The sequence below is a fragment of the Diadema setosum genome, chromosome 19 (genome assembly GCF_964275005.1).
Source record: "Diadema setosum chromosome 19, eeDiaSeto1, whole genome shotgun sequence".
In the NCBI taxonomy this organism is placed as follows: domain Eukaryota; kingdom Metazoa; phylum Echinodermata; class Echinoidea; order Diadematoida; family Diadematidae; genus Diadema; species Diadema setosum.
In genome coordinates this window covers 3,041,404-3,063,549 of record NC_092703.1, presented here as the reverse complement: position 1 = coordinate 3,063,549, position 22,146 = coordinate 3,041,404, and the positions used below count along the sequence as shown (strand labels likewise).

Genomic DNA, 22,146 nt, shown 5'->3' with positions numbered 1-22,146 from the left:
CATGCCCAGAATGCAACCGCTTAAAATCTTTTCTCATTGCCTTTGATGCTACACATTGTATCATTCGTAATCATTAAAGACACAAAAGTGATGATACCTCTTCTTAGTCTATATTCTCTATACATTCTGAATAACAGGCTACCACCCAAGAGTTTTATGTAGCATGTTTTGTACCATTTCTTCTTGTTTGAATTCATGAAAGTGAAACCATAATTCATTCTTGATGTGATTCTTGTTCTTCCATCCAGGCCAATCTTCATTGAGGTGTTGCCAAAGAAATCAAACATAAACCTTTCAAACGATCGTGGAAGAGTGATAGAGCAAAAACAGGTCGCTGCGTGAAGAAGAGGGTAGGATGGCGTCAGTCAACTCCGAGCATGACTTCATCATCATCGGTGGCGGTATCGCTGGGGTTTCTTGCGTGGAGCAGCTGGCGTACTCGTGTCCCGAAAGAAAAGTCAAACTCTTCACTGCTTCCCCTGTGGTGAAAGCTGTCACAAACTACAAGAAGGTACAAGGGGTGAACTTTACCTTTAATCAGCCAATCAAACATACAAGATAATGATATGATGCAGTGAAATAGTTTAAAAAAAAAAATCATAAAAAAGTAATATAATATATAGATTCTAGTTAATAAAGGACACAACGAAACTTATGTGCAAAGACTCGAGAGTTTGACTTATTCGTAAATGTATGAAAAACACACATAGGGCCTACCTGCCAACTGTTCAGTTTTAATCTGAATGTTCAGATTTTTCACTGAAAGAAAACCTCATTAATTTCAGTGTGTTCTGATTTTTTGGAAATATTTGTTAATAGTGAAGTATATGAAATTTATGAAAGTTCAGATTTTTTAATAATTTTTCTTTGTTTGTTCAGATTCATTATGTCTCAGGGTTGGCAGGTACATTGTATGAACACATACACATCTGCATGTGTACACATGGCTTATGAGTTTCAGGTCCATATGCAACTTGGGAGTTGATTTAAAAACCAAACAGAGGATTTTTGTCCCCGCCGAACGAGTTCGAGCAGGGGACTATGAAACGGGCTCCGTACGTGTGTGTGTCCGTGCGTCCGTCCGTCCGTGCGTCCGTCCGTGCGTTCGTGTTTGCGTCCGTGTGTGATCAAAATGTTCAATTTGCTACTTCTCTGTCATTTATGAGCCAATTTTGATTCTGTTTGCTTTATATGATAGCAATACATGGGAGCTTTAAAACTTGTACACAGAATTTCAGTTGTGACCTTTGACCTTGACCTTTGACCTATATTGTACATTTTTGCTACAAAATGTGTACTCCTTCGCCATTTCTAACCCGATTTCGATTCCGTTTGCTTTATGTGATGGCACTAGGTGAGGGCTTCAAAACTTCTACACAGAATTTTGACCTTTGACTTCTTTGACCTTTGACCTTGATTTTTGACCTATATTGTGCATTTTGCTACAAAATGCTACTCCTTCGCCATTTCTAACCCAATTTCGATTCCGTTTGCTTTATGTGATAGCACTAGGTGAGGGCTTCAAAACTTCTACACAGAATTTTGACCTTTGTCTTCTTTGACCTTTGACCTTGATTTTTGACCTATATTGTACATTGGCTACAAAATGCTACTCCTTCGCCATTTCTAACCCAATTTCGATTCCATTTGCTTTATGTGATGGCACTAGGTGAGGGCTTCAAAACTTCTACACAGAATTTTGACCTTTGACTTCTTTGACCTTTGACCTTGATTTTTTACCTATATTGCACATTTTGTTACAAAATGCTACTTCCGGCGGGGACATATATTACGCACCACGTAATTTCTACTTTTCCTTGTTTGTTTTGTTTTGTTTTATTGGTTTTTGTTTTTGTTATTGTACAAAATGTTGAACTTAGGCAGTTTAATGGTTGACTGGCATCACAGCACTAAGTTAAACCTGAAGTCAAATATGAAAAAGGCCTTCATTTAATCATAATTGGGTTGTCAACCAGTGAGTATCAAGTGTTTGTGTTTTGATCAAGATTAAACAGACTTGGTTTGGAACATCCATCCACCAGACTTTACCTTTCACAAATTAACGACAAATCTCATTAGAAACAGTGTTTGGTTTTGTTTAACACTCACTGTCATGAATTTCTTTTTTGAAATGTGCACTGTCATGTCACTTGGAAATGAGCCACTTTTTGCCACATCTTATTGTACTCCAGGTTTAATGCTTGCTGCTTGTTCAGCTCTACCCTCCTTCACTCATGCTGTTGCTATTCATTTGTTGCTATTATTTTCTTTTCCCATATTCTTTATCCTTCTGTTGTTCCTTATCTTGTTTGATGTTGCTCCCTGATAAGCCAGTTCATAATTAGCTCATGTGCACGTTGGTACAAATGACCTTTCTATTTTCTTAGTTGGTTACGCACGAAATCGCTCATATTCAAAACAATGTAATGCGTACCGGTAAGTTTGCCCGGCGTATTAATTTATGGAATTCGTGTTAAACAAAAAATGATCTTGCATAGCGAGACCAGGTGACCAGAATGGTCCGTGAAACAACCCTTGGGGGAAGCATCCATTTCTTTGTTTTGCATTGAATGCATTAAAACATGTTTATATTCATATTGCCAAATACCAGATTTGCAGTCAGGTGGATGTAATGGCAAGTATCATGTACAATGATTGCATGAATAATCATTATATGACAGATGCTTATCTCCATGAATTTAAAAGCCATCATGCGTTTTGGTACCAATGACCTTTTTCTGCTCATGCCCAAAGTAGAACTACAAACTGGCTTATTCATCTTTATCCTTCAAAACCACAAAGATTGCCCCCTACTGTTGGGATCATCACTGGCCCACCTCTTTCTTGTGTCTGTTCACCCCTTGCTTTAACCCCCAACCTTTGATAACTGTTTGGCTCTCTGCCTTTGACTTCCAACCCACCCCTGTTGTTTTCATTGTTCTGTGTCCCTAGCCCTCCTCAGACTGCTTTTTGTGTGCAGTCTATCAACATATGATTGCTTTCCTTACATGTTTATCATTTTGCCTCTGACAAAGATTCTATATGTAGGAAGATCAAGCCCCTCTTGACTCAAGTTTACTCTATTTGCTGGCCGCTATGGGATAAGCAGTTTTCAGCAACTTTTTTTTTTTTTTTTTTTTTAAACCACCTTGAAATGTGTGCTTTTCTCAACCAGAAACATTCAGTTTTATGTGTGTGTTATATTGTCCAAATGATCGTGCTGTGCAGATGTCACGTGCCTTGGAGGAGTTTGACGTGGAGGAGAAGTCATCGCAGTGGCTGGAACAAACTCACCCCAACGTAGAGGTCATTCATGCCGAGGTGACCGATCTGTGTCCCGACCAGCACCTGGTCAAGACGAAAGATGGCCGCAGCTTCCCCTACACCAAGGTCTGCTTGTGCACTGGTGGCCGGCCCAAAAAAATTGCAAAAGACAACCCATACATTTTGGGTAAGAGCTTGATGTGTGATCACAAATACTTGTAGGTGTTATTTGCACTATAGCAATAAATTCTGAGCGTTAATCTAATCATTGTCAGGCAAATAAACTTGGACATAGAAATAGAATATATATGATACCTGTTGTGAAACAGTGAAGATATTGGTAAAATTATAATAATGTCAGTTCTTAAATAGATAAAGCACATACAAGATTGTATTACTGCTGCAGTATTCCTTGCGCTTGAAGAAACCCCATGTGTCTTCTGTAGATAGGCTGTGAAATTCTTCCAGGATAAAAGTGTGGAAAGGCAATCCTTGTACATGTATGTAAATGTCTATCTACTGTAGAATACAGTGTACATTGTACTTCATAAATTGCCTAATACTGTATCTTATGTCTGATACATGTACTTCTTTGATGAATTAAACATTAAGACAACCTTGCAAGTAATGCTGTACTGATTGACTTTGTAGCATTTTTGGTCTGCTATTCATGTGTTTTCATCATTGAAGAGTCACTAATTCATTTTTGTTTTCAAATAAATCAATTCACATGCACACTTGTACATCTGGATATGATATCGTCTACATTCATTCCTACATGTCTTGATATGTAGTCACATATATACTGTACTCACCGGTACATTATATTTAGGATAGGTTCATCCAATGTTAAACATTACTTGTCTTCCGTCAAATTTCAGGAAAAAGTATATTCTTTAATGTAAATAATATATCAATTTGTAAAGCGCAAAACCAATAGACATACCGGTATATTCTTCTGCACTGCAGAAGCTTCTGATGTACTCGATGATAATACTATTAGACAGTTAAATGAAAAGATGTGTTTTGAGTCATTGAATAGTTTAAAGGGATTGGATAGTTTTGGTTGTGACCTAACTTTGGCTTTCTAATATTTTTGGTGAGATAATAAGAAGCCTCTTATGAAATGCGAAGGAACATGAAATTTCAAGAGGAATTCAACATTTATTTGATGAAAATTGGTTTTGAAATGGCTGAGATATCCAAAAAAGAATGATCCTAATAAAAGATGGGACCCACCTTTTATTACCAATTCTTTATTGTACTTTGTTTTTGGATGTCTTAGCCATCACAAAACCAATTTTCATTGAATAAACTTTGAATTCCTCTTAGAATGGTATACTTTTTACTACTTCATAAGTGGTTTCCTGGTATCTCACAAAGAGTTAAAAGCCCAATCCTCATCTCCACCAATACTATACCATCCCTTTAATGTACTTGTCCTCATTTTCCATTTTTACAGGAATTAGGGACACAGAAAGTGTGCAAACCTTCCAAGAGCACCTAGAGGGAGCAAAGAGGATAGTGGTGGTCGGTAACGGGGGAATAGCCACCGAGCTGGTGTACGAAGTGGAAGGTTGCGAGGTCATTTGGGCCATCAAGGATGCCTCCATTTCCAGCACGTTTGTCGACGCGGGCACGGCGGAGTTCTTCTTACCCCACGTGGCAGCCGATAAGGAGCAGTCAGACACTGGTCCATCAAAGCGACTCAAATATACACGTAAGCAGTGTTTTTCATTTGTCTCATGAGGGATAGGCAAGCTCGTACTCCAAATTGAAGGCAAGAATGCAAATTCTGCTGTTAGAAATCAGACCTGCTTCAGTGCGCCTTGGTTTTCCTGTCAAGCATCAAGGATTTTTGCCTACTGATACACTTTGAGGAGTCCAGGACCCTGTTTCATAAAACTTGTTATCAATAACAAGTATAATAGTTGTTATAAGCTACTGAAATCCTTGCACCTGATTGGCAGAGAGCAAAATTGTCATAGAAATTGGCAGTTTTTACTGATAACAAGTTTTATGAAATGGGACCCAGATATCTTACAGATATGTTTCTTTACAATTTTGCAATCAAGTGTTCATGACAGTGTGTGTGTGTGTGTGTGTGTGTGTGTGTGTGTGTGTGTGTGTGTGATTCATTGTTGCAACTACAAGTCTGCAGGATGACATCTTTCAGGAATGTGGACCAGTTAGCCTCCACAGGGGGGCAATTTTCATTGGATCCATGGATGCTATATTGGGGTACCCATCTAATGCTATAAGTGTGTATTATTCTCTCTCCCACTCAGTAACAAAGTCCACAGAGTCGGATGACAAGCAGAGAGAAAGATCCAGCCTGGGCAGCGCCCTCGGCCCCGACTGGAGTGCAGGGCTGGACATGAAAGGTCAAGGGTCACAGTCCCACATGGTACACATCGAATACCAATGTGAGGTGAGTTGGGAAGTTATTGAAGTAAGTAGTCTATGTGAACATCCAAAGCATACACAAGACAGTGTGCAATGCAAATAAGCAATACACACTTGTACTACAAAGAAATCATGACGATATAAACTCAAAGTAAGGCGAAAGAAGCAAAGACCATTGACTTGTTGAGGCTTCTCCTGCTTATCAAATACAACAGTTGTATTTCTAACAGTGAGACCGGGAATAAAACAAAACAAAACACGGAAACAAAACACTCTGGCAGATAAATTTGAAATGATTGAAAGTTTAAGTAAAATTTTAATTTCTAATTTCCCAATTATATGGCTGCCAGATTTTGACTCTTGTTGTTATGTTTCAAAAACGCCATTCACAGATCACATTTTACAGAATTTCTGAGTGTTTGGAAAAGATGTCAACTAAGTGAAAAGAATGAGTTGGACTCTATTCTTCTTATTTGTGTTTCTTCTTGCACCTTCTTTAGGTTGATAGGATTCTATCTCCAGAGGATTTTCACAAGCTGAGTGTGGAAGAGACTGTTCCAAATTTTGGAGACAAAGCGTCAGAATGTGCACCCTCGTGGCGCATCTACATCAAGCTCACCAATGGCAAAATCTATGGCTGTGACTTCATCGTCAGTGCAACAGGTGTGCTACCAAACACCACCATTCTGGGCAGCATCGGTGGTCTGAAACTTTCGGAGGATGGAGGGGTCGCCGTTGACGACCACATGAGGACTAGCATCGGGGATGTGTATGCCGCGGGCGACGTGTGCACGGCAACATGGGAGCCTGCGCCGAACTGGACGCAGATGCGTCTGTGGTCGCAGGCGCGCCAGATGGGTGCCTACGCTGCCAAGTGCATGGTGGCGGACGTGTGCGGCGAGACCATCCCGCAGGACTTCTGCTTCGAGCTCTTCGCCCATGTCACCCACTTCTTCGGCTTCAAGGTGGTGCTGCTGGGAAAGTTCAACGGCCAGGGCCTGGGGACGGACTATGAGGTGATGCTGCGCATGACGAAGGGCGTGGAGTACGTGAAGGTCGTCATGCACAATGGGTTGATGAAGGGCGCCATCCTCATCGGAGACACGGACCTGGAGGAGACCTTTGAGAATCTGATCTTGAACGAAACTGACCTCAGCCCCTTTGGGGTTGACCTCTTGGACCCAAACATAGACATTGAGGACTATTTTGATTAAACCTGTCCCGCAACCTGTAGTACAGTGATTGTATGCGTCACTCACAAACCACACATTGGCTAGTTAGAGATGGTCAAACATAGGAAGGGCCATTAAAGTTCCAGTATGCTTGATGAAGTTAATGTAATGGTAAAAATTTACCATGATCCAGATGTTGCACAATCCAACAATGTAGTCAGGCTCATCAAGATGAAACAATTGTTTGCTGAAGTCAAGAAGTTAATTTCTAAGGTTGATGTTAGGTGCCCTGGCTGGAAATTCATAGGGTTGCCACAACCCATGATTGGTCAGTCCATATCAATGTTATACAAGTCTTTGCTGTGACCTTCTATGAAATATCTCTCAGATTCTTACCTTTTTTTCTGCCTTTTATATAGCCTTTTGACAAGGCCGTCTTGCTGTATGATGGCTACAATGGGCAAGTGAAGCGAGCCCAGCCGAGTGCGATAGCATGAGGGCCTTTTGAGATCTGCTTCACACGTTATCATTTGACCACAGGAACTCTACTGAATAATCATATTAATGGGTTCCAGTCGACCAATGCAATTACTTGCTACCCACACTCTCTGTCTTTACGTTGTCTGGCATGTCCAGCATGTTTGCATGCATTCACAGTATGCAAAATGGGCTCAGGCAGACAGACATGCAGTTTGGTCGATTTTTTGCTACCCAATTTCGGGAGCACAAATCGGTAATTTGAAGGGTTAACATAAGGATGCGAAGCAGATCTCCACAGGCCCTCGTGCTGTCGCACTCGCCTGGGCTCGCTTCGCTCTCCCCCATTTGCTCACCACCATACAGGGAGAGGGCCTTGGCAAAAGGCTACCTTTTATAGTGCTAGTGATGAATTCACTTTAGATTTTTTATTTTGTCATTTTTATTTTGTCTATCTGTTATTTTGTGTGAGTTTTTTTTTCTTTTTCTTTTTTTTTGGGGGGGGGGGTTCAATGTAGGGCAATTGCAACCCAATAAAGGCAAGTGAAGTCTGATTTATGAATCATACAAATGTAATTGAAAATTATATCATTTTTGCAAGTTGATCATCACATGGTTTCCTTTTCTAATTTATATTAGTGCTGAATAACATGTTAGAGCTTCTGTACCTAGATATGTGATGAGCATTGTGCAATCATTAATATTTTATATGTTGATTTGTATAATGTAGTTTGAATTGTGTGTATGATATTCCGGTGCAATAGTCCGTATAATTTACCTGTAGGTAATGTGTGGAGAAGACATAATGGAATGTGGCTCTCCTGACCGTAGATTGACTAGTTTTCTCCTTCAGCTTCTATTCACTGCGTCTGAACTGTCAGCCATTGGCTGTGATTTGCCTTATCCTTTTACACACTGAAATTACAAAAGGCTACCTTTCATAGTGCTAGTGGTGAGGACAAGAAAATGGTAATATGTCAACAATGCTCACCTGTTCATCGGGAACTGCTTTAGCGAGAACCCCACTTAAGTGCTGCCTCAAAGTATTCCTCAACGGAATGAATCAACATTACTCTCAATTCTATAGATATTTTTGAATTCTCCCTTCTGCCCCCTGCCCCACCATATCTTGATCGAAAATTAGCAGGTGCACTTTGTGGTCGTACATCAATGTTTTGAATATCTGCATTGTATTGAAGCAAGGATATTATTTCTTGTGCATGCCATCCTTTTTAGTACAGTGTAGTCTTATTCAGGTTTGTGATATACATTATGTACAGTACAACTGTCAGATATATATTTTTACACAGTCACTCATTCTTTTCTCAATTTCAATAAATTTTATTCTTTGAAACTGATGTACAGTGTATGACGAACGATGATTTCCTGCTTGTACATTCAAGTGACCATCAATGATTTTCTGATTGTACATTCAAGATATGATTCCACATCTCGCCATTCAATGTTGGCAAACATAATGTAACATTCTTGAAATCAGACAGGAGAACAAGTATTTACCTTATGACAATTTAAAAAAAAAAACAACTTTACAAATTAATATACATTGCACTCCTGTTATAACGAACATGGTTATAACGAAATTCTGATAAAAACGAAGTAAAAATTCAGGCCGATAACATACTTAGCTCTATGTACTTTTATTGTTTATTTGTAACGTTATAACAAAATTTCGATATAACAAAAGAAAACTGCCGGTCCCGAGGATTTCGTTATAACGGGAGTCCACTGTACATTGTATCAAATGGTATGAGACGTAGTGACTTGCATCAGAGTGCTGAAAGATCAAGCCAACACCTATTTTGAAATCTCACACAGCTCTGTTATAAGATTGTAAGGAATCGAAAACACCAGCTTCACCTCACAGTCTCTGCAATTTCTCTACAATCTCATCAAAGCAGAAGACTACTGATTATTATTGAAGCACAAGAATCTCTCTGTATAAAATTTGCAGCACAGATTATCACTGTCAAATGCAAAATTTAAACGTAATAACAACTTGCAATTAACCCATCAACTACAAGAAATTGTGGTTCATGTACAAAGGCAATGATCATTTCTGATACTCGTAGGGAGAGGGTTAAAACATGCACTGCAGTAAAATACAGAGACTCCCTTACATTATTGTACCAGTATAAAAAGTGTATTTCAATACATAATGATGGTTGGTTTCACACAATTGGACTGAAGATGTCAAAGATTGCTTTCTTCAAATGAACTCGATGAGAAAATGAATACAAGTGTACACGCAAAGAGTTCTGTCCAAAATGCCACAGCTTTTTCTCTGTCAACATGAGGCAGTGTGTTCCTTGATAGACACATAGACTTCTGTGTAACTTCTTTTTTTTTTTCCACATAACATAAGAGACATTGTTTTCAATTTACTTCTTGCAAATGCAACATGTTGGTCGTGACATCACACTCTTTTTGGCGCCTGCTATATGTTACATCTGTTATCACCTGAAATACTAAATACTGAGTGCCCATGATCCACTATACATGTAGATGGAGAAGACCCATTACAGTACTTTATTCCAAGCCCATAATAGATTTGACTAAGCGATTCCACACTGCAGTCAGCTCCAGGCAGAATTTCTGCACGAGTCGAATAAAATCATCATCCCAAAGAATGAAAACGGTGTTATTATTACAAGATTTAAACCGAATATCACCCAAGTCAAAGCATCCAAAATGTTGGGAAGACACAATTTCTCTTCAATGCTGGCATTCACTCAGACCAGGTTAAACTTCTATCTGCATAAAATATCAATGTTCATCTCATAATGGCTGACACTTCTCTGACCACACTCCTTTCAGGACATATCACTAATAATCACAAATCAGTCAAGATTACCAAATACAATAATCAATCTCAAAAATATGGAGGAGTCTTATTTCACGGTGCAGTTCCATGTGTTTCCAACTACTGACTGCAATTCATTCGTGCAATGCATTACACTCTCTTTGTCCTGATAATAGGGAGCTTTAGATTTTAAACGCGCGGACGTTCAAAGAGAAAAAAATACGATCTGAGCGTGCGCAGTAGCGCGGATCAAGTTACTGCGCACACTCAGATCATGTTTTTTTCTCTTTGAACGTCCGCGCGTCTAAAATCTAAAGCTCCCTATTGAAGTGCGTGTGACTATTGGACTTTCAGTGGACTGTGCTCTCCCTTGAATGGTTACACACTGTATCAACTCATATTGAAGCTCAACTAAGTTTTGTTAAATGGACGGACATATATCGAGTCAAATATTCTAGTGACACAGAATCTCGTCGGAGCTAGAAGGTTGTAAATTCAGTTCTTAAACTATTGGTCTTACTCCTCTGCATTTATGACGTTAATTCTAAGCCATTTTTGTCCTTCCATGAAGTTAGGAAAATAAGCAGAATCTGTGTGCAGATACTGACCATTTTCACACTCACAATCAGCTGGCACACAGCTGTTTTCCAGCAGGGAGAATTCATATGTTGTATGTGGTAAAGAAAAATATTACGGATGCAGGATCGACCATGTTTGCCTTTTATCCAAGCAGCTCTGGTTTTGCAGGTTGCTTTGGACTGTGATTGCTACAATGCAAATTGTGCTGAATCATGCCCAATGCCAACAGCTGCTGGGAGTCAAACCGACTCCAGGGTTTCAGAGATGATAATTGATAGCTCTTGTTACCACAATCACAGATGTTTAGGTGCACTTGTGACTCGTAACTACTGCACCTCAGATTCAGAAATAATACCAGCATGAAAGTGGATATTCTCCAATGAGTAATTTCTTCGCACTTGGCAGGGTAAACTTGGCAGAGTAAGATGAATTTCGCTCTTTTTGCAATTCTGCTGAATCAAGACATCAATTACTGGAACATATGGCAAGCAAAAATATTTGCATGCTTTTATTTTCGAGCTAGTTTCTAGTTGCGCAAAATGCGCTCAAATTTTGACACTGTGAAAATGTCCACTTTCACAGTAATCAAATTTGGTCTGCTGAGCTATTTGTTTTGGTCACTACAATACTGTCTAGGGAACAGAAACCACCAACTTATTTTCTTCCACAAAAATATGCCTGATTTCACAACTTTATGTTGTTGCAAAATTACACCATCTTCCATGCAAATAAGAGGAGCTTTGCTTGTCAGAAGAGTGCAGAATAAGTCATGTACATTCTTCCTTTGTCATGAAAATGCACAAAATACACAGGACCTAACAAGCATCACTCTGAATCTCAAAGAACAAGTACATGTATGGTTTGGCGCACTGGATCTTCATTTTTTACTGTTGCCACAAAAAGAAAAAGAAATATAAAAGAAAAATAGAATAAAAAATGGTCAGGCAAATATATTCACATTGGAAACAAATATTCAGTAACGATGGACCATTTCTGCCGTGAAACTTGCTCCTGACCAGTCGCTCATTCTCGGTCCCCTTGGAAGTGTGTGCATTTTTGTCATAAGGCGTCTGTTTTTGGAGGTACATAATGGTTCCTACATCTTTCATGGAATACCTGGACAGGAGACAGCAAAGGAAACACATTGAAAATTCACAAGGTGTTGTGTTTAAACAAGATTTTTTAGAATTTAGGCAATACTTTACCACACTCACACTTGTCAAGAGACACTTCAGCTCTGAATGTTAATATGAAATATACCAGATGACCCAACTTTAATAACGCCAGCCATGATTTGAGAATCCCTAAGCAGTTATATTCAAAAATATGAGAACGTAAATAGCGGAGAACACAGTGAGATATACCCTATTCGTAAAAGCTGTTGAATATTTAACTGATTTACAGTTATGGAAACACATACAAATTTTGAGAAAAATGCCTCCTCTCAAAAGTTCCTTTTTTTTAAATGAAATTGTTTTCCCTTTGGGAAATACAGAATTAATACAGTACAACATTATCAAGTAGGATTTACCTTAACCTGTTAAGGACGAGTCCCGAGTATACTCGGGCAGGTGTCTATGGGAAATGCATGTTGTAGCAAAATCAGTCTGTCCTCAATGGGTTTACATACTTTTTACAAAGTCACACTCCAGAAGGACAGTAAAATACACAAGTTATATGGAACCCCCCCCCAAAAAAAAAACAAAAAACAAAAAACAAAAAACAAAAACAAAACAAAACAAAACAAAACCCAGAGTTGAACAATTGTATTGACCATCTATCTTATTATGGGTATTCTATGATAAATGCCAATGTGCATAGATAAAGGACATTTTTTTTTTTTTTTTAATTCACAAGTATTGTTTCCATATTACATCAGAAAGATAGCACTTATTACTAGCAGTTTATCACGATGTAAGGAAGGTTGGTTAAAAAAAAAAAAAAAAACATACAACAATCTCTATGCTCTGGTATACTCCTGTAGTTTTTAAAGCACATGAGTCATTCTGTTTCAAGATATTATTATTATCATTTTTTTTTAAAAGGCTGAAATCTGAAAATCAAGAAAGGAAATCACTGTAAAATATGAGATATTAATTCACAGAGTTGTGTAACCATAATATTTTGGGTTTACCTTTAAGGATCTATCTTTCACAACCTCCTCTATATTCATTTCTGACTGCATGAGCCTCAGCTGCAGAAAGAGAGTGAGAGAGAAAGATAAATAGATCAATAGATATACAGCTAGATGAATACATAATTGTACTCATAGATACAGAGAGAGGGGATGTACATAAGAAAATGAATGAGTTCTACATGTATTTTCACTCATAACATCAAAATTTGTTTCATATTATATGTGATGTGCTACCGATGTCCTACATATTGTAAACATAAACTCAAATACGGTGTAGAATAAACATTTTCATATCACATGCTGTGCCATTGATTCACTGTGGATGGATTTAAACATGTGTGAATTCTACTGTGTATCAAAGTCAAAAGGATTTTCAGTAGTCCCTCTGGATTTACTGTATAAGCTGTTATTTTCGCGAATTTCGCGAATCACAGTTGGACCGCGAATTTAACAACACGCGAAAATGTCACCATATGCTAAGGTAGTAGTGCGCTTATGTAGGCCTTCGTGTCAATTCGCGAAAACATCTCGCGAAAATGTCCGTGACCTCCTCATTCGCGAAAATATCTGTACGCGAAAATAACAGCGTATACAGTAACTCGGGCGGGGTTGACTGCATGAAAAATGAATTATTCTATTTTCACACATTTTAACTAAAATATGTAGTAACTGGTCTGCATTACAACAGCAAATTCACTGTAATATGCTACAGGATTTGTGAGTGAGGCAAAGTACAAATAACACAGCAATTACAATATACCTAATTTGAAAACAATGACATACTGTAATTTGACATTGTACATACATACAACAAAACAAAATATTCAAATGTCCTCATTTTGCGCTAGTTTCACATTGCAAGAAATGCATGAAAATTTCCACTCTGTGAAAATTTCCTCATGTACAGTAACAAAACTTTGGAAATATGTTGGCTGTTACCTTTGACTGCTGCTTTCGTAAGTCTTTCATGACTTTGAGGTCATCTGGATTGGCATCTCTCTGCTGTTTGAGGGCGCTCACTGATGCTGATACTTCAGCTATGCAGCGCTTGATTGTCCCTTCCCTGTATGCATATGCAGCTGAAAGCTAAACAAAGCAAAAAAAGAGAGAGAAAAAAAAAAGAACAGGTCAACTAAAAAGCCATGCCAGTTTACAATGAACATTGTAAGTCCAAGTTAGCTCTTGAATTGGCAGGCTTTTGGAAAACTAATGGATTCTTTGATGCACTGGTGAATCTTCTTTTGAAATCAACGAGTGCATGCAAAATCAGGCAGTTTTAAAACAAAGAACTGTCTTTGGGATTCTTACAGACTGTCATCAAATTCTGATGGGAAAAAAAAAGTCATGGGGCAACTTATCTAGCATTTCTCATCAACAGCTATTAGACAAGAGTGTGGTAATGTAGAGTGGTATGGCAAAATTAGTGTGGGGGGGGGGGGAGGGGAACAAAAGGAACACTTTGTCTTCCCTCATTTACAAGTTGTAGTCAGATTTTTACCTGGTTGTACAATCCTTTGCATGTTTGTGTAGCGTCCACCTGTCCCTTGAAGGATGTTGTTGGTACTGTGGTGTTCAGGGCATAGATGATCTTGTCATCTATTGTTCTCATTTCCTTCAGTGCTTCCTGAAATGGAATATAAACAAATCTTTCATTACTTTTGTCATAGTCATAGTGATACACTCTTTGCAAATTGACTTTTTTTCTATTACTCATCAGGCAGCAGTTTAAGAGAAAAGACTTCAGTGACAAAAAAAAAGAAGAAGAAGAAGAAAAGAATACCAGTACTTTTATATGCCTTGGCATACGATTCAATTTAAATTACATTGAGACTATACTCTAGCTGCAAGTGAAGTGTTCTACTTCTAGCTCTACAAGTCAAATTCAGGTGGACTTAACTGCACTAAGCCAAACAACACAGGTGATGACGACATAGTGTATGTGTAGACCACTCACTAGTTGGAAAGATACAATTGGTTTATGGATCTATGTCATGGGCTGGCTCATGCCATAGACCATAGCTCATAGCACCTGGTTGGGCTCGGAATAAGGATAAACCTAGACGAGAAAACCATCTGCCCAGAGGAGTTTTTCTGTTGATGCAGAAAACTTTCATCAGTTGGGATATTGTACAATAAGAGATGTAGGCTTCTACCTTGGTAGAAGAGCTTTTCTGTTTTTGCCTGTTTGTTTGTTTGTTTGTTTGTTTTACTTTTATGGCCCTCCTCTGCCTCCGTCCTAGGATGAGGAGGAGATTCTGAGATTGTGAAGCCAGATAGCAGTCTGCATAGGAACATATCCCAGATGACAAGATAAAGAAAAAAAAAAACAGCACCAAGGTTCAATCTCCCATGCCAAAATAAACCGCACGCAAAGACATACACCAATAGTTACGTGTAGGTTTTACATGTAGCCGGTGGTCAAAACTTTGGATGGCGTTATGGTCAAATCATGGCATGGGCGGCTTACGTACTTGACCAATCTTTTGGCTTGGCCCATTCGGTCAAGAGATATCCAGTAAAGCGATCATAATAAAATTGAAAGGCCACAACTTTTTTTTTATTACTTATTAGGATCTCTTTGCTTTTCCTTGTTTTAAACTTTTAGATCTCAGTCACTTCAAATCCGATTTTCATCAAATAAACTTTTGATTCCCCCTGGCTAGAATTGTATGCTCTTTGGAATTTGTAAAGAGTTCTAAACATTTCATGAATTAGATATATAGAGTGGTTTCTACATAGTTTTCTAGATCTAATATTACAGTACAGGTATGACATATAAAAAAAAATGACCCTATCTCGCTCGCAAAACGTTACAACGCATACAAGCTGAATCCAATTCCAATCCTCTCTGCCTGGCTCTCACCTGGCCTGGCCTCGGCCTCATGACATCAACCAGTACAGTAGCAGTAATTTACTGTGCAAATGGTTTAGAGGCATGATCACTGCCCGTTTGTTCACAGTCGTGACCTTCCTACTCAAAGTCTTACACACTCATCAAATTTCACTTGTCCCAGCCATCGCCATGAACACTTAGGCTACTGACACTGATCAACTTACAAAATCAATCAAAATGTAAATGAACCCTGAGCCAAGCAACGTGAAACTCAATACGTGGGACTGAAGTAATGTTTTTCATAACACCCGAGTCCTGGGATTCTACCTTACAGGTTTGACAGCTAAAGTGCATGTGAGATCATAGAAATGGCCATAAATAATGACAGAGTATCTAAAATTGAGCAAGATCCCGAATACACTAGAAATTTCAAAGCTTCTCACCTGAAATTGTGCAAAGTCTTCGCACGACACGTGAGGGAAATCCATTTCGGTAGCGCCTACGTTATTGAACGCACGTATACACGACACCGTACCAGCGCACGACAACCTGCATGCCTAGCCTGCACCCTAGGCATAGGCTGGCATAGGTGACCTAGGTGCGCTCGCTGCATGCTCGCTCGCTCGTCCTAACACACTGTTTACTGTAGAACTAGCTGTACGCAGTGTTCTCGATCGCGATTGTAGTCAGGTGACTAACGTTAGATTGTCTACTTCACTTTTAACTGTCATATTCTGTTTCCAGGATCGTCCGAAAGAAATTCAATCATCATTATTTCCAGTCTTGTTTTTCGGAAAATCTAAAAAATGGGCGATGTTTCGCACGTAGTCAAGGGCGAAGCAAGCGAATCAGAGTCTGACGAGGATCTAGCGTTAGAGGCAGCCGCAGAACTTGTAGCGGGGCAACGGCAGTTATCCATCGGGGCGGAGCTCCGACAGATGGGTGTGGTGGTGCAGGGTGAGGCCTCGGAGACAGACAGTGAGGGTGACCACGAGGAAACTAAAGCTAGAGCGGAGCAGTATCACTTTCCCACCCAGTCTAACATTCCTCCCTTGAAAGGTAATGCAATGTTTATCTAATATGAAAAAAAAAAACAGTCAAGCACGACATTTTTTCTTGAAATTTTATTTGAAAGAGGTAGGCCTAGTATTTTTTCACACTTCGAAATATGAAAATTGCCCATTGCCTGGGTCAGAACTCGATTGTAAATTATTCAAAACTCGAGTTGAAACTGAAATGGAAATGGCCATAATTCTGGACATCAAAATGTGTGACATGCACTAAGGCTATACAGGAGAATACATAGCGATTCAATAAAGGAATCTTTAATGTTTAATTTGCATATTGAGTTTATGAAGTAAATTATTCTGTATTACCGTTGCCTACTGTACCTCCGAGGAGGTTTTGTCTTTGTCAGCATTGGTTTTTTTGTTTGTTTGTTTGTTTGTTCATTTTTCCATCTGAGAAGATGGCTGGATAGCATGTTGGTTTGTTTGTCTGTCTGTTTGCAAGATAACTCCAAAAATTGCAAACAGATTTGGATTAAACTTACATAATGCCACAGGGAACAGATGAGTAAATTTTTGTAGTGATGCAGTAATAGTATTCCAGATAATCGTCTGTTTCCAGGGTACTTTGCCTTATTTTCTTCTTCCTTTGTTGCGTATAGGCCCTACAGTCAACCTTGCCCAGCTCGATTGTATTTGGACTGAACAAATAGCTTTGACTTTGAGAAAATTTGACTTATGAGGGATAAAAATCCATAGAATATAAAGAGAAGAGGACTTGGAAAGACCTTCGACTTAGGCGATTATCTGACTTAATATACGAGGTCGGTAAAAGCAAGGTTGATTGTATATAACTAAAGTGTATAACCTCAGTCAAGCAAATTGTGAGTCAGAATCAGAAATGTTGCTCTGATCTTGACCTGTTCACTTCTCCTTCGAAACTCCAGTTGACCGTGGCTCAAGATCACCGTCCATTGGTAGTCAGTCTTCCCTCAAATCTTCTTCCTCGGCCTCCCAGCTGGCCAAGATCAGTCCGCTGGACCCACCCAAGTATGACACCCTGCTCCACCGCAAGCTGCGCGAGCGGAACATCAGTCTACAGGCCAACGTCCATGAGGCAGTGGCCCAGGCCATCCAGGCTGGACATAAGGACCTTAGTGGTACCAACCAGATGCTGACCAAAGCACAGATGGTCATCCAGGTCAGTCAACTGGTCAAAAGTAGGGAACAAGACCCCGTTGGTTATTACTCTAATTGAGATGTTAGAAAGTAACATCATACAGTAAATAGGCTTTATGGTACATACATGCATGTGAGACAAAAAGACTTAACTAGCTTACTGGTACCATTTTTGTAATGGTATTGATTTTATTTTTCTCTCTCTCTCTCTCTTGGGGGGGGGGGGGGTGGGAGGTTACACCCTCGCATAAAATTTGGTTTGTTTTCTGTCTTAGCTGACATTTGTTGGTTACCATAATGCATCTCAGTGAGGTCTTGTTTACTTTATTTCTTGCTTTGTAGAATGTTATGTTCATTGTATGTGTGGTTTAGACCATTTTATGAATGATGTGGATGAGCCATATGAATGGCTATTATAGATATGAGTAACGAAACATTCTCATTCTATTACGCCAAAAAAGGAGCAAAAAAATCAAATGTTCATTTTTGTTCAATGTGTTATGTAGGCACTGTGATACCCAATAATTTCATAGTAGACCTACTTTGCATGTTTTTAAATATCACACCAGCCTATGACAATCCACATAACTTTATATCGTGGCTGGGGTGACAAGACCTTGTATCTGCAATTTTGGTGAAAATGACTTTTTTGGATTAATGGTCAAATAATGGGTTAAGTGATGTCCTGTCCAATTCCCTACTGCCTTACTCCAAAAATGAAGCCACAACGGCATGTCAAAGGAATGGCTATCCCATTCGCCACAGTGCTTTGGCCGCCATGTTTTTTGGCTCTCCTGAGCATTTGATATTTGTAGATACGAGGTCTTGTCGCCCTAGCGATGAGATGTATGTAAATTATACACTTTGCAAATAATGTGTGTTTATGTTTTGGTGCATTCATGTCCTGAGCATTTTAACATAATTTGTTCTGCATCTTCTGTAACTCTCTTCTTCTATCCCCCACCCCTCTCTCTGTCTTGTCCTTGTTGCTTATGCAGGATGTATGTTACAGCATGCGACATTTTTCTGACGACATCAAGAATATTAACAACAAGCTGGACATCATCGCCACGAGTGGCTACTTGCCGGACATATCATTCCCCTCCAATGGTTCCTGAACACTTTGAAGCTAGCAACAGCCCCAGCGGTAGCTTCTGCAAGTGACAAATGTGGCTTTTCTTGACACAAAGACAGAACATTGGCAACACAAAATATAGACAATGTGCCTGGCAATATTGAAGACTGGTGAAACTTTGTAATGATTACCAACAGATAATTGGGCATGTGGTGCTATTAATTACTTCTTTTTTCATGAACTTTTATTTTGGTCTCAAAGTCATTTTCTTGTCTAAAATTTACATGCACATGCTGATGTCTTCTTTGTGATATAATACATGTAGATTGAGAGAGAAAGAGAAATATTTCCACAGGTGTTCTAAATATTTTTGTGCGTCAACCTAATCTGTGGCCATTGCTTGAGAAAATACTGAAACAAGTGATGACTTGCTGCAATCACTGAATACATTTGGTTGGTCTGGATAATGTAAAAACGGACAAAAATCAAACATCATTTGTGCCATACCTGCCACTGCTCAGTTTGTCAGTGAGTAAGGTTTGTGAAAAGAAAAAGAAAAAAAAATCTCTAGTTGGTACAGAGCTGGAGGGACCAATGTATTCAATATATGTCATGTGAATAAACTTTTTGTTTTTGTCTTGCATGTGCTATAATTACATGTACATCAACTACATAGTAGAACATCACATATACTGTAAATTCCTTTTATCTATATGTAACCTTGCCAAGTTCAGGCTTGCATGTGAAGTTTTAAAGATGATTTATGAACCAAACCAGAAAATTTTCTAGCTTGAAAAGCACAGAGTGCTGGGCCTACCTCTTTAAATATGAGTAATCAATGTGAAGAATTTTCTTGCATGATATGTGCAATTTGTAATAACCCTGTTTGGTGGAAAAGTTTTTTTTTTTCCTACTGTTAACAGTATTTTTATTTGAAACATTCCTTATGATACTGTGAGGAATCAGCAAGAATGTCAGAATATTGTTATATTGTTAAAGACCTGTAAGTTATGTTGATTTGTGGGTGGAATCTTGTTTTTCTGAAGCAAAGCAGGTCACACATTTTTTGTAAATTAATTGATTAAAAAATTTTTAATAGAATGAGAATTGGCTCAGTCCCATTTTCTTTGCTATAATCGAGGTAATATTTGTCGTGCCTGTGAGAAGCTATAGTACATGTACATGTGTATAAGAATTTCTAGTAGGTTTGAACAGCATTTCAAGCAGACATTTTAAAGAAAACAGAAATTCACCATCTCACTGCAGTATGTGAGTGATAGCCCTTCTACTGATATGTTGACATTTGTATTCTGATGTGTACTGATCTATAGATAGCATTGTGCACTCCCATCTTAAGACATGAAATCAGAAAGTGTATCAATCTTTACAAACCTGCGGCTTGTTCCAAGATACAATGTACTGTTTTTACACCACCCTTTGCTGCTGTATTTTTTATTTCTAATTCAAGAAAAACTGGGTAACCATGGGTTTGCTTCTATCTTGAGCTTAGAGAATCCACTGCACTCTTTGCCTTGCCTTTTTTTTTTCCAAAAGAAAAGAAAAGAAATTCTTAAAGACAGTCTGCAGTTCCTCAAGTCTTGTTATTCAAGGGGTTTCCCCTTAACATAACATTGTAGAACATTATCATTTGCATCTATGACTGGGTTATGGCTGTTAGAAAGAGCGTTTGTGGGACTGTTGTTACTAATGACTTAACCCTAACTAGGCCGGGGGGGGGGGGGGGGGGCCTCCGAGGCCCCCCCCTCGACGTTCCGCGCAATGTATCGCTAACGCGAAAAGCTATCGCCGCAACGTTTTGTGACTTTTTCCTTTCGAGTCTCCCGCATCTTTTGACACCAAATTTGCGATACCCGGGCGCGCGGTTCTGAAGTTGCGCATAAATATGTACGTGCATGTCAGACCAAAAATTGCTCAAAAACGTGAATTCGTGTACAATTTCAATGCAAACTGTGCTTACAGGCAAATTTCATAAAAGCATGATTATTTTGAGGTTTTATGGATTGATATCAATTAATAACATATTTTCTTGTTCGGAACAATGTCGCGGACAAGTTTCATTGAAAAAACAATGAAAAACATAAAGTCGAAAAACAAAGAAATACATAAGAAATTCAAAAAACAATAAAATACTTAGGAAATTTTTTCTGATGGCGTAATTTTTTTCTCTTATATTTGCTCAGGACACTGAAAAGAATATTTCCACAAAAAATGTGCCCATTTTGAGCTTTATTTAGTGATTTATACAAAATTGTCTGATTTCATGCATCATTATGTATAAATTAAAATAATTTAGCATAAATGATAATTTCTTTAAAATTTAACTTCATGGTACTTTAGATTACATCATAGGCAACGTGTGTGCCAATTTTTGTCGCGATCGTGCAGTCGACGGCCGAGATCTGGAGGGGTGGGGGGGCCTGGGAGGCCCCCCCCCCCCCCCCCCCCCCCCCCCCGGCTCTATGATCTACCTAAATAGCCCGGCCTAGTTAGGGTTAAAATTCCTGATTGTGCAATACAATTGTACTATGTCAACTATGTTAAATTTGCAAAAGTTACATATGTACTACAATATGTACTTGGTAGATTTAGACATCCCCTTTATGCAAGAAGTATACCTGTGCATTGTAAGTTATATAGACCTTAGTCTGGTTTCCAGACCCTTTGCCAACTGGACTCCGCGGCGACAAAGTCGCCGCCTTTGCCAAAGGCAAAGGCGCGAGAAAATCAACTTAAACTATACTAGTTTTCGACGTTGAGGGCGTCAATATCATGGATAGCGAAATAGTATGGGCAGAGGGTCTGGAAGCCAGACTATATAGACCTGGGCCCCGTTTTATCAAAAGATATAATCAATTGTAAATTCCCTTACCACACAGGCTGCCATAGACTTGTGATAAAAATCAACTATATAATCAATTATAACTCTTCATAAAACAGGGCCCTGATAGAATAGCTGAAAAATAAGCATGGAAAGACTTGCTGACAGTAAGTTGCTCTCGTCACTTTTCAAATGTGAAGTGAACATACATGTATATATATATATATATATATATATATATATATATATATATATATATATATTTTTTTTTTTTTTTTTTTTTTTTTTTTTTTTACTGAAGAAAGCAATAGTGTGGCAGTCAGATTTATCCTTTCATAATGTACATACAGTGGACTC

At 38.8% G+C, this 22,146-nt stretch overlaps 3 protein-coding genes across 3 annotated transcripts; 2 read left to right on the top strand and 1 right to left on the bottom strand.

Annotated features, from left to right (window-relative positions):
* The first annotated feature begins 254 nt into the window (after positions 1 to 254).
* LOC140242730 (pyridine nucleotide-disulfide oxidoreductase domain-containing protein 1-like) lies at positions 255 to 7,185 on the top strand. Its single transcript, XM_072322491.1, has 5 exons — positions 255 to 511; positions 3,229 to 3,451; positions 4,727 to 4,984; positions 5,553 to 5,695; positions 6,171 to 7,185. The coding sequence occupies exons 1-5, from the start codon at positions 356 to 358 to the stop codon at positions 6,882 to 6,884; spliced, it is 1,494 nt and encodes a 497-aa protein (XP_072178592.1). The 5' UTR covers positions 255 to 355; the 3' UTR covers positions 6,885 to 7,185.
* Positions 7,186 to 10,419: 3,234 nt separating this feature from the next.
* Positions 10,420 to 16,187, bottom strand: LOC140242594 (protein MIX23-like). The gene is made up of 5 exons (XM_072322345.1): positions 16,133 to 16,187; positions 14,355 to 14,480; positions 13,796 to 13,942; positions 12,854 to 12,913; positions 10,420 to 11,835 (listed from the first exon to the last, which is right to left on the bottom strand). Exons 1-5 carry the CDS (start codon positions 16,175 to 16,177, stop codon positions 11,779 to 11,781), a joined length of 435 nt encoding a protein of 144 aa, XP_072178446.1. The 5' UTR covers positions 16,178 to 16,187; the 3' UTR covers positions 10,420 to 11,778.
* Positions 16,188 to 16,356: 169 nt separating this feature from the next.
* LOC140242651 (uncharacterized) lies at positions 16,357 to 20,626 on the top strand. Its single transcript, XM_072322407.1, has 3 exons — positions 16,357 to 16,748; positions 17,644 to 17,897; positions 18,874 to 20,626. Exons 1-3 carry the CDS (start codon positions 16,496 to 16,498, stop codon positions 18,991 to 18,993), a joined length of 627 nt encoding a protein of 208 aa, XP_072178508.1. The 5' UTR covers positions 16,357 to 16,495; the 3' UTR covers positions 18,994 to 20,626.
* Positions 20,627 to 22,146: the final 1,520 nt, after the last annotated feature.